Source organism: Aedes albopictus, chromosome 3, assembly GCF_035046485.1.
Source record: "Aedes albopictus strain Foshan chromosome 3, AalbF5, whole genome shotgun sequence".
NCBI classification, from domain to species: Eukaryota; Metazoa; Arthropoda; class Insecta; order Diptera; family Culicidae; genus Aedes; species Aedes albopictus.
In genome coordinates, this window is record NC_085138.1 from 22231324 (window position 1) to 22244879 (window position 13556).

Consider the following 13556-nt stretch of genomic DNA (forward strand, 5'->3'; position numbering starts at 1 on the left):
GGACATTTTGTAACCGAGATATCTTTCGGGGAGTACTTTAGAGGATTCTATAACATTCCCCAGAAAACCATTCCCCAGAATACCAATCCCCAGAATTCCATTCCCCAGAAAACCATTTCCCAGAATGTACCATTCCCCAGAATGTACCATTTCCCAGAAATCCATTCCCCAGAAATCCATTCCCCAGAATGCACCATTCCCCAGAAATCCATTCCCCAGAATGTACCATTCCCCAGAAAAGCTTAATATGCTCTGCTAAAAAGTTTAATTCGATACACAAACAGTAAAATGTTGATCATAATGATATGTTATACCCCGGACAGACATGTGATACGAGTATGATTCCTGTACAACGGTACGCAGTGTCAAGAAAATTCTAACAAGACTGACTTGAACTAAGAGAATTTTCAGTATGGCACTCATTTCAAGCGTAATTGTACAGTGATTCTTGTATCACATGTGTGTCATAAGTATTATAGGCAAGGATTTTAACATTATAGTGTTATTACGAGCAAATATCTATTTCTTGTACGGTATATGTAACAAATTAAGGTAAAAATGTATACATACATGCATATCCATAAAAATATTCTACAATGGTTCAAACGTTTAATTACCATTGTACACAGTTGCATGTTGATCTTTAAACCTATGTTGAAAGTTTACAAACTGTTAGTTGCGTTGCGTTGCTATAAAATGTTTTGTTTTTGACAGATTTGTGAAAATTGTGCACTTGTTTTACGATGAATAACGTTTTAAAAGTGATGTGCAAAATTTACAGAGAAAACGCATATTCTTCTGATGTTGTTCAGTGTACAAGATACTAAAGACTCAACTGACCACGTTTTTCTTTGCAAACGGTTGGAGGGATCCATCCCAATGGCTGTTCCTAATTATTCGCTTCAAAGGCTCTTCATTCATGCGGTATGAGAAGGGCTTTCATCATTATTCCAATACTATGGAATGGAATAGAAAAAGTGAACATATAAGCAGTTTTAATGCCAACAATTCTAAATATTTTTAATGAAGAAGGGAAAAAGTATCATTGTTTTCCTTTTGGCATTCAAAAACCCAACAATGTTCCTTCTTTTTAAACAATATTCTTCTTAAAATTAAGGCAATTAGTATTTTTTTTAAATTATAACTGCTTGCATTTTCAACATAGATTCTCCCTTCTTTTCTACATAGGCTGTTCTTTCGAATTGCACTTTTCAGGAAATTATGGGCATTATTACAACCACCGGTGTTAGATTGCTGTTATATTTATTATATATTTTTTTCAAATTTCTAAACACCTGTGCTTGTGGTGCCGATTGTAACTAGCCTAAACATTGTAACTCGAAAGAACAGCCTATGTAAAAAAGAAGGGAAAATCTATGTTGAAAAAGTAAGCAGTTGTGATGCCGATAATTTCCTGAAAAGTGCAATTCGAAAGAACAGCATATGCAGCAAAGAAAGAAAAGTCTATGTTGAAAATGAAAGCAGTTATAATTCCAATAGGGGGATTAGGGGCATAATGGACACCCTAAGCAAATGAGTATGTTAGGCCTGTATAACAGACAAAAACTTAACATATTATCAGTTGGCTTACAACTTTAACTTGTTTCCTACGTATTTCAATCATTTACAGTTGGTAGAATGTCATTATTGTGAAGAAATAATGAATTGAAAACCGTGTGTTTTTTAGGGCTGACAAGAAAGGTACGGGGCGAAATGGACACCCATCGGGGCATAATGGACACCCCTGCATATTTTATGCTGTATCTTTGAGAATATCGACCAGTTAAGTAATTTGCCAACGGAGATCAATACCACAGATATAATACTCCATCTTAGACGAGTTTACATAACATCAAAGTTAATTAAATAAGTTTTAGGCTAAAAATATTGGATTGATTTTTTTCAAACTCTCTAAAACGCCCAACAGTATGCAACGCGCGTACATCCATTCATAATTGCCAGTGTTCATTTCGCCCCGAAACGATTAAAACATTGAAATTGCTGTTTTGAGTAAGTTCTGATCATAAATATAATACTTCATCCATTGCTAAATCCGCGTATACATGTAGATAATCTAACAATACACTTGTTTTTATAGTGGACATACTCAAACGCTCGTAATACCTTATTTGCTGCTGTTTCGAAATTATAAGAAATCCATCATATGAAAAATATACTTCAATTTCAATGATATTTTGGTTATTTGGAAGGATTATAAATGGTACTATTAAAAAATAGAACAGTGACTTGTTCCTTTACACTTATGCATTAAAAGTTTTACATAAAAGTCAACGGTTTCGGCAAAAACAGAGGTGTCCATTTCGCCCCGGGTGTCCATTATGCCCCTAATCCCCCTAATTGTACCAATTGCCTAAATTCTAAAAAAAAAAGCTTGTTTAAAAAAAGGAACAGTGTTGGGTTTTTGAATGCCGCAAGGAAAACAATGTCACCACAGACAAACAGACGTAACCCTTCGAACATTTTTCGATTTAAATTTTAGCGAAGACGGCTAATAACAAGACAAACATCTACCCTCTTGCTACATATACCTTGGGAGCTACAAGCACACTAGCGCCACGAACGACTTCAGGGAACAACATTATGAATGAGTGTGCATGCGATGCTACCATTTTCGTGTACGTATTTGCATATCCACGCACGCAATCATATTTTAATGTTCCTGTGAATCGTTGAGGGCGTTTCAACCATGTCGCCTGAAACAGGGTGGGAGCTGTCTGTCTTGTTATTAGTCGTCTTCGATTTTAGTCTCGGAAATAGATTCGCTTAATTCTAAAAGGACTGAATTTGGCCAATCATCAACTAGGTGGCAGTAGTGAGCAAACGCCAAACTCAAACAAAAACTATGCGAGCGCCGCGAATTGGCAGTTGGTCAACTCTCAAATTTTCAAATAAACCGTTAAATCGATGTACGATGGCAATTATCAGAGTGTTTCCTTCTTCGTTAAAAAAAATGTTTGAGTCGGGGCCGGGTCACAACGTCCGAGGCCATACAGTCCTGGACATTAAGTCGCGTTTTTTTTGCGAAATAGCGTCCAAAAGTTTGGATGCGTCATAATATCCTATGTGCCTTCTTTCCTTGGACTTCGTGGCGTATCTGCAAGTTCGGACGTTATGCCCCGGAAAAATGCGCCATAAAGTCCTGGGACTTTATGGCCTCGGACGTTATGATACTGCGCCGTTTATTAACATTGTTGGCATTACAACTGCTTATATGTTTATCAAAAATTTTCCCTTCTTTTGCATAGGCTGTTCTTTCCAGTTGCACTTTTCAAGAAATTATCGGCATTGCAACTGCCTACTTTTTTAACATAGATTCTCCCTTCTTTTTTGCATAGGCTGTTCTTTTGAATTTAAATTTTTGGGAAATTATGGACATTACAGCCTCCACCGGTGTTAAAATTGCTGTTATATTTATTTCATATTTTTTTTCTAAATTTCTAAACACCTGTGCTTGTGGTGCCGATAATTACCTGAATAGTGTAACTTGAAAGAATAGCCTATGCAGAAAAGAAGGAAAAAAACTACGTAGAAAATGTAAGAAGTTTTGATGCCGATAATTTACTGAAAAGTACAATTCGAAAGAACAGCCTATGCAGAAAAGAAGGAAAAATGTATGTTGAAAAAGTAAGCAGTTGCGATGCCAATAATTATACCAATAGCCTAAATTGTAAAGGCAAATCATGCTTATTTCCGAAGTTTTTCTTGTCAAATAAGAATTTTTGGCAGGATGTTTCTTCCGGTGATTTTTTACGAATAAATATTTAATTTTTAGCTATTAATATAAACCATTCAGAATTAAAGCAATAGTTTTATTTTTTTCTGGGGAATGGAATTCTGGGAAATAGTACATTCTGGGGAATGGATTTCTGGGGAATGGTACATTCTGGGGAATGGGTTTCTGGGAAATGGTTTTCTGGGGAATGGAATTCTGGGGATTGGTTTTCTGGGGAATGGTTTTCTGGGGAATGTTATAGAATCCTTTGGAGTAATACAAGCTAAGAACCTTCCCCGGCCCCAGCAGCATCCACATACAAAGTTTCATTCCGATCGGTTCAGTAGTTTCCGAATCCATAAGAGTCAGACAGACAGACAGACAGACAGAAATTAATTTATATACATATTTAGATATGTATATCGATTTGCTTGCTGTCTTACATAAGCTTCAAATGATAATGCAAATGGCTCCAGGTCCAATTGAAGATTATACAACAATATATAAATACTATAGATAGTAGAGTAAACATAGATCCGTGTTGATGAATCGATTGTATCCAAACGAACTGTCAAAATCTGTATCCAAACGAGCATGACGTCACGATTTTGACAACATCAATGGAGCGCATGACGTCATATTCAACCGTCGAACTCTTGAAAATTACTACTTACACGCTTAAAACATTTTAGTCAGCGGTGTCCGCGGATCTATGTCTACTCTACTATAGATAGTAGAGTATATAGATAGTAGAGTAGACATAGATCCGCGGACACCGCTGACGAAAATGTTTTAAGCGTGTAAGTAGTAATTTTCAAGAGTTCGACGGTTGAATATGACGTCATGCGCTCCATTGATGTTGTCAAAATCGTGACGTCATGCTCGTTTGGATACAGATTTTGACAGTTCGTTTGGATACAATGGATTCATCAACACGGTCTATGTTTACTCTACTATCTATATACTCTACTATCTATAATAAATACCACAGTCCTTGACATGACTATCCTCTTATGAAGTGAACGTGTGACCATTACGCCACGGGCCCCGGCTATTTTTATCCGTTTTATACCTTAAGAATTGTATCAATGACGCTTGGTTTCGATTCATAACCATATATAGAAACAGATGTAACTCTTAGAACAAGTCAAGCATAACTTTTCAATCCGACGTAACTCGAGAATGTAAACAAATCCGGGTTAACTGCTGCATGCATGATTCATAAAGCAAATTGAAGAAGCCACATCACTGTTCGATGATATATTGCTTAATTTGTTTAACTAAGCATATTATTCGAAACGACGTATCTAACTATTTTGATGTTTACAACTTTACTGATAGATACACCGTTTTGATATATGAGAAAACCAAACGACGTATCTAGCCAAAATCAAAAGTAACAGATACACCAAACTGGCACCATACAAAAGCGACGTATCTGGCATGACGTATCTCTACCCAACCCGGTGTATGTGTATTTTTGTCAAAATTCATTGTGAAAATAATATGGAATGAGTAGGTTTCGTTTCTTACCTAGTGCGTGCTAATCCCTGGTGATGTTAAGCATAAAAAACTTATGGAAAGTCTTTCTATAAAAAAACTATTTTAGTGAAATGGTCGTCAACATTGACCATGAATTTACTCAGATCAGTGAAAAAGTTAGATACGTCGATTTGAAAAATTATGCTTGAAGTTTCATTGAAAAACATCGTCATCAAAACATAACCGCCCAATGCTAAACGTACTGTGCTTCGCCGGGCAAACACTAGGTGGCAGTAGTGAGCAAACGTCAAACAGAAGCTGAAACGACGCCAGAACAGCGAGTGATCAATCGACCTATTACCGAAAATTTGAATCAACCGTTTAAAAGGTGATCGATGGGAAGCGAGCGGAGTGTGACGTCTGTTTCTCTGTGCCATAACCATGGGTCCCAAGCACTTTGGATCCAATTTATTCAACTGATAAAGAATATAAAACAAAGTGTATCTCGATGATTTTGTTATACATGTATTACTTGATTGGCAGTTAACAAGAGATACAATATTCCAGAATATGTAAGCTAATGTTTAAACATTCCATACAAGATTCTAGGAGATTCTGTCTGGCATTTCTGGTAGTTGAGCCCATGGTCGATGATTCTATTATGGAACGCAATCAACTTGATGCCAAATCTACAATATTTTCTAGAATGACCAAAAATCACAATCATACACACGAATAATTCAACAATAATTTTGATAAGTGTAAGAAGGGTTCTGTTCACCACAGGTGGATAATTTAGGTTTTTATTATTATATTCGCTTGTTATCTTGCATGAGCTTTTGACCAGTCTATGGGAAATTATTGTTCAATAAATAAAGCTGACCTCATATAAAGTGTATACTAGCAGGTTATTGTTTTCAATAGAATTATTTATAAATAACAAATTATAAATAAACAGTAATTCTATGAAAACTAACAATAGGGGGATTCACTTAACAGCGTAAACTGTCGCGATCACCAAGGCAATCTTTGATTATTTCATACGCAAAATCATGAAACTTTTCAAATAAGCAGAAAATAATGGCTTACGCAGCAATTTAATCTGTTTAGTGAGTACCCCTAATATGTTAAATGAAAGCTTTGAATTTATATATTGTGGGAAAAATGCAAGAACTGGACAGCCAAAATTACTAGCTAATTCCAAAACTGATTAACATATTAGATATATCATTGTTGTCCTTTTTACACCATAACGATGAATACCAAGTACTTCGGAGTTAATTTATTCAACTGATTATTTAAGAGATATTAGACAAAGTGTATCTCGCTGATTTTCTTATCCATTTGTTAATCGATTCAAGATCTTTTGGCAGTTATCAAAAGATACAATAATCGAGAATATGTAAGCTATTTTTTTAAAAATTTCACACAAGATTCTAGAAGGTGTCTGGCATTTCTGGTAGTTTAGTCCATGGTCCATGATGCTATTTTGGAAACCAATCCACTAGATGCCAAATCCACAATATTTTCTAGTACTTTTGGTCAGTCACACAAAATAAATTTGTTAAATACGAATAATACAACAATAGGGGGATTCACTTAACTGCATAAACTGATTAAACTGATTGAACATCGCAATCACCAAGGCAATCTTTGATTATTTCATTCGCAAAATCATGAAACATTTCAAATAAGCAGAAAATCATGGCTTACGCAGCAATTTAATCTGTTTAGTGAGTACCCCTAATATTTTTAATAAGTGTAAGAAGGGTTCTGTTCACCATAGGTGGATTAAATCGGGTTTTTCCTAAGGAAAATTATTTTTCAATAAATAATGCTGACCTCATATAAAGTATATACTAGCAGGTTATTGTTTTCAATTAAATTATAAATAACAAATTACAAATAAACAAGAATTCTATGAAAACTAACAATATGTTAAATGAAAGCTTTGAAGCTTAAATCCTTACACACGATTTCGACGTATTTTTGGTCAAGCCAAAGAAATCTGGGAAAAATATTGCTGACTGCACCCCAAATTGGACTGACACAATAGTGTGCACAGACCTTCAAAGTGTGATTGCAGCGTAGGACCACGTCGGATCGAGTTGAGGTCTTCGGTGCACTTATTCCTTGTAAATAGAGGAATAAGTGCACTGAAGACGTCGAGACGATCCGAGGCAAATGTGCACTTTTATCACACTTCTTAGGCGTATCAAAAAAAGTGTGATAGTCCAATTTGGGATGTAGTCTGCAATAAAACCAGGCATAACGGATCAGTCTAATTTCTCACCCCGTTTTGTGTTGAAGCGTCACACAAGCGTAACACTTTGACGCGTAGCTTTCAAAACTTCAAAAATCGGCCGCGTCGCTTTGCGGCGAGCATCCATTTTGTTCGTCAAGTTTGGTTGAATTTCACCGCGCTCGTGTGTTTGCCAATCCCTCTCCCTCTCTAGCTCGGTTTACCTGCAGTGGAGTGAGTAGCTAATCCTTCGTTGAAAACGAGTGAAACGGAAACACCGTCGACCTGTGCGAGAGGGAAACGGCACGAAAATTTCTAGCCGTGAGTTTGCTTTTCCCGCAGCAAAGCCGCGACCAGAACAAGCAGAAAGTGAAGAAACTGTACGACGAACGAACCGAAACGGTGTGTGCGCGATTTTGGACCGAAAGTAGCCACTGCAAAGAGCGCGTTCGCGATACGTTTTTCATGTTATTTTGACCCTGGTGTGCAAAGCGCGGATCCGGAATAACCAGAAGCACGGAAATCTCGAAATAGTGAAAGCGCCACAGAAGGATTAATTTTTACTGCGGGAGGATGTCGGATTCGAACACCACTACGGAGGCAGCAGCGGCAGCTGCACCCGCCCCGGCGGAAGCGGAGGTGAAAACACCGGTAAGTAGGCCCAGCTCGGATCGGGAAGATTGGATTTTAGTGCCCGTCATCGTCGGAGCGCTTGGCATTCCGACGGGCGGGAGATGCTGAAAAACGCCGTGGAGGATAGCTACTTTTTGCGCTTTGCTTTCCCCGGAAGAGATCCGGGGAGTGTGCGTGTTTGCGGCGTTACGGTTCCGATTCGGCGTGGATGTTCACGAACGTACAGGAAATATTGCGCCGTAACGGATGGAAGTGCTTGCCAGATTGCCAGTGATTCGTGGAAAGCTTACTGCGGGCTTCTGGTATGCCCCCAGAATGGGCCAGCGGTAGCGCTAGTTTTTGCTTCCATTTTTTCCCTCTTGCCTTGGGAAAGACGTTCGATTTTGGGTGTGTGTGCGTGTGTTGGTGCAGGTCATGGGGAAGTGTGAGTGCGTGAAGCAGGGCTCCCAGATTGGTTGCTTTGTTTTGTGTATGCACCAATGGGTTTTAAATTCTGAGAGACAAATCAGCCAAGGGCTGAAAGTCTCTCTAATAAAGACAAATCAATCAATTTAAATTTTGAAAAAAAAAAAGATTTTTAAATTTTATACGTAAGAGCACTTTATTCTGAGCCACATGATCTTGAGAACTTTATTTTGATATCTAAAATAAAAAAAAATCAATATCACCATTAAATTTTGACAGCTGGGCAAAAATCCGACAAGGGGTGATACGACAAATCGCTTCCATACAAACTTGGATTAGTGACCGGTCTTAGCCAGTCGTCTGACGACACCACAAACAAAAAAAAAAAAAACTTGGAGCATTTGCCTCTATGGGTTATAGGGAGAGGTGGGACATTCGAGCCTACCCATCAGTGGAAAAGACTTGCTATGCTAATTGGCTTCTTTAGCGGTGTTGAGATAATTTCATATTCAGAATTTGCATGCAAAACTGAGCTGAAATCCAAATTTTCATGAATTTTGGTGCCCGGGAACCTATTTAAAAATCAATTTGAAGTTTGTATGGGAGCGATTTGTCGAATCACCCCTCGTCGCATTTTGTACTGGGCGGAGCTGTCAAGCAGTTGGTCAGCTGTCAAAAGGTGATTTCAAAAAATCTCTTCGAAAGCGATTTTAGGTACCAAAATGAAGTTCTAAAAATCTGTAAAAAATCATGGTGATTCAGAAAAAGGTGCTCTTTCGTATAAAATCAAAAAATCAATACATTTTTCTTAATTTAAAAACCCAATTGTAGGGATTGAGAGGGATGTCAACAAAGGATTAACTGGGCAGATAGCATTAGCAGCGGTGTTGCGCTACCGGAAAAACAAAACAAACGAAACCGAATGAAACTTCAGTCTCGTAAAGTATTTTGCACGAGTAGGCTGCGTCATTTGCAATCGTCCTCGTTTATGCAGAGTTTTGGTCGGCGGAATCGGTTGGACCGAAATGCCACGGTGTACGTCCGGACAGGACACTATTCAAGGGCTGATACGAGTCTACCGGCCGATATATCGCCTACCGATTCAACGCAGATTGGCCACGACCCGAGGGTGCGTTGATTATAAGAGTTTTGAAACACCACTTTCACGTCGGTGATCGAAAGGCACGCTGTCACCCAATTATCTAAGAAAACACCCAGACAAGATTGATTTTGAGCGAATGGCTTCTCGATATCGTAAACAACCTTGTGTGAAAGAGTCGCAGTGGACTTTCCAGATTGGAAAGCATGTTGGTTCACATGAAAAGGCATGTTGGCCAGATGAACATCACCGATGTTGATGACCGCACAATGCGTTCTTATCATTTCAGAAGAAAAGCGGTCAAACTGATAGGTCTGGAATTCTTTGCTTCTTCATACGATGCACGATCCTCTTTCGGAATAAACTTTAAAGCAAGGTTGCGACCATTCATTTGCAAAGATTTACATTCATTTGCTATTTTCTCAGTTCAGAAGCATGCTACCGTGTGCGCACCTAACTTTGCGCAGGTCCAAACTTTGCGCATTCTTGTAAAATAACGAAGAAAATAACTAAATGTCAACATTTTTACCAGTTTAATCATTGCATTAGCATTGTGCAAACATAAACAGTATTTGACGAATATTTAATTGCCATAAAATCTTTGTTTATGTTGAATAATAAACAAAAAATACACAAAAACGTCAAAATTGGCCTCGCCTTAACACGGTTGCCAAGAAGTAACTCTACTAAAAATCAAAGTTTTCCTCGATAAAACTGTACAACGATGATTAATTTTGCAGTTAATTGACAAAAAAGGTGATATTCTAGTAATATCAATCACAGTTCGTAATATTTTTTTCAATTAAATTAGGAAATAGTGGTGCGCAATGTTTGGAACCATTATTTGCACTGTGTTCCTAATTTTTGCGCACTTTTAGTTAATGCATGTTGAACGTGAATACATGACTTACGAACCATTTAAATATTATGTAACACTAGAACTGACAATTTCAGGCCTGCCTCTCCACCATGTAGCAGATTTTGTATAGAAATAAGTAGAAAATTGTATGAGCCGTAGCACTACGGCAGGCATTCTCCGTCTGCCTACAATGTGACGTGATTTATGAATAGTCCTTCATTTGGCTTTCCCTGCGGTCAATGATAGGGACCATTCAAATATGACGTTTATCATTTTCAGAATTTTAGAACCCCCTTCTCCCCCGAGCCGCTCCGTCTCGCTTCATAGTATACCTAATACATGGCATATCACACTTTTTAAACAATCCCAACCCCCTCCCCTAAAAGATGGACGTCATATTTAAATGACCCCTTATTGTTCCTATCCGTAACGATCACATCAATTATCAGGAAGCTTTTACCTTTGATCTCTAGACACTGGAAAACCTCTCATGAAGTTTGGATTGTCCACACGGTAGGTGCCTAGTACGAATCGCAGACTAAGAATTCAAGAACTCCGGAAGTTTCCGTTTCCCCTGCCTCGTAGGACAAAGTATTTCAACAAAGATCAGTTAAGGGCACACTACCTGAATAACTTAAGTTTAATAAGAAAACATTAAATAATAGTATCTTTGATGACTTTTTTGAGCAATTCATAGCATGCGCAAAGTTAGGCACACCATGCGCAAAGTTAGGAACAATCGAAGATTTTGTGCGCAAAGTTAGGAACAAGGCAATGAAATAGTTTTTCTATTTTAAGTATTTTTTGGTTAATATTATGATTTTTTTTATATTGCAGGCTCAAAGAAGGATCATTAGTCTATCGTATGAGCAAGTTGTTCGTGATATATTTTGTTTGTTTGTATTTTTTATAACGACTAGAAATTTGATTTTTCTTAACTGCGCAAAGTTTGGTGCATACACGGTATCAAAAAACAATGTATGGATGAATTTAACCTTGTAGTTTTATCTGAAAGTTTGCCGAATAACATTAGGGTCGCAAACGTATACCAAAGTCGTGAGCGAACTGTGAAAGCAACTCTCCACGCGGTGAATGTAAATTTCATTCACGCTGTGGAGAGTTGCCTTCACATCTCGCTCACGACTTTGGAATGCGCGTGTGACCCCAATGTTATTCGTCAAACTTTCAGATAAAACTACAAGGTTAAATTCATCCATACATTGTTTTTCGATAGCATGCTTCTGAACTGAGATAATAGCAAATGAATGTAAATCTTTGCAAATGAATGGTTGCAACCTTGCTTTAAAGTAATATCCCGCTAAGGTTCCGGGCTGAAGACAGAGAATTCTAACTACAAGAAAGACATCTGGTTCATCCGAAGATGTAATAACCACACATCCGGGGAATTGTGTGCTGAATGAGCATTCCAGAACAGAGGAAGTGAAATCGCCATTTGGGAAACAAAGTTCGTTCACCCGGAAATCCTTAGATTTCGCAAGGGTTTTGTTTAACCGACTGACTTCACTCAAACTAGAAACATTTTTACAATGGTTTTTCCACCCGGATCGCTCAGCAGACCAAGGATCTTTCTGGTAGGCCTTGCCCCCGATCCAACCGAACGTCGTCTGTTCAAACTTTTTCTACGTTGTTTCCTGAGTTTGGTCAGATCGGAGTTCCACCAAGGGATTTCTCTTGTGGTCTTCACAGACCGCAAAGGGCAGGCTTCTTCAAAAGCTTCCATGATGATGGCCGTTTTAGTATCAACGGCATCATCTAAATTACTCTGAGTATCAATGGATGGTGAATATCAGTAAAGAGATCCCAGTTAGTTGACCGTGGATTCCTGAAATGTAAGTAACATTTAAGTGTTCAAAAAAGATGTTGCGATGGTCAGATAAAGATTTTTCATCTGACACATGTCAATTGATTAACTCCTGACTAATTTTGCTAGACAATGCGTTATGTCCAACACTTTCTCTTTGGCAAATATCATGAAGGTTGGGTGATTGTTCATGTCAAGTAGGTAATCCAAGATCTGTACTACTAATATTCCTTCAAACTGGAGCCTCTCAAGTTATTGTCTGAGCTGCCCCAGATAATATGGTGTGAGCATTAACATCACTGTTAACAATTAGCGGAAGGCCTTTTGAAGTGCAGTATGTGATGAATTGGCTTCTTAAGCGGTGTTGAAATAGTTCCATATTCTGAATCCGCACGCCAAACTGGGCCGAAATCCAAATTTCATGAATTTTGGTGCCCGGGAACCTATTTAACCCTCGAGCGATCGCGCTGTTGTATTTTGTACAACACGTTGAAAAAATCTCACTTTTTGTACTCAACATTAGCGTGGTGCTGACGCAGGTAGCCAACCGCGCGAGTTACGGAAGGTTAAAAATCAATTTGAAGTTTACATGAGAGTGATTTGACGAATCCCTGGCTGTCAAGCAGTTCCCGAGCTGTCAAAAGATGATATCGAAAAATCGCTTTAAAATTGAACCTATGGAACAAAAGTAAGTTCTAAGAACCTGAAAAAATCACCCTGGTTCAGAAAATGGTGCTTGTTGACAAGGTTGTTGACAAGCACACGGTCTCGAGGCATGACACGCAAGTTTGCCATTTCATTTTTACTGAAAGTTGCGAACACCGGGTTTAATTCCCTAGATGGGATTTCCCCTTACGAAAGTAAGGTTTTTAGACTAAGGCCACTTGGGCTCTACCATTTTGCATAAGTCTGGTAGGAGGTCACCTGTTAGTGCTATTCTTATCCAGTCGAACTAACATGACACTACACAGCTAGCTAGGCTGATCGGGGAAAAAAAGTTAGTATTCATACGGGCCCATACGGGTCTAGGGTCTGAGATGGTCAAAAATGAGTCAACGTAGTTTATGAACAGCGCCCTAGGACACTACCCGCAGGTCGATCATGGTAATACTCAGCCAATTACTTGGGACGATGAAGTCAAGTATCTTGGAGTGCTATTCGAAAACAAATTGAAGTTTGACAAGGACATTAACTACGTCCCCGGAAAGGTTGATTATACTACCAAAGCGCTTTACTCCCTGTTGAATCCATGGTCGAAGCTGCACATAGAAACCAAGCTGC

At 38.4% G+C, this 13556-nt stretch overlaps 1 protein-coding gene across 3 annotated transcripts in view; it reads left to right on the forward strand.

Moving 5' to 3' along the window:
- Positions 1-13556, forward strand: part of LOC109427301 (fibrous sheath CABYR-binding protein) — a 39364-nt gene that overhangs the window by 1398 nt on the left and 24410 nt on the right. Inside the window, exon 1 of one of the 3 annotated variants that reach the window (XM_019702819.3) lies at positions 7748-8108. The exons of 1 other annotated variant lie outside the window; for it this stretch is intronic. In XM_019702819.3, the coding sequence (XP_019558364.3) occupies positions 8031-8108 (78 nt within the window). In that variant the 5' untranslated portion in view covers positions 7748-8030. Of the gene's footprint in view, positions 1-7747; positions 8109-13556 lie in introns of those variants that run through there. One more of the 3 variants, XM_019702818.3, reaches the window with a different exon arrangement.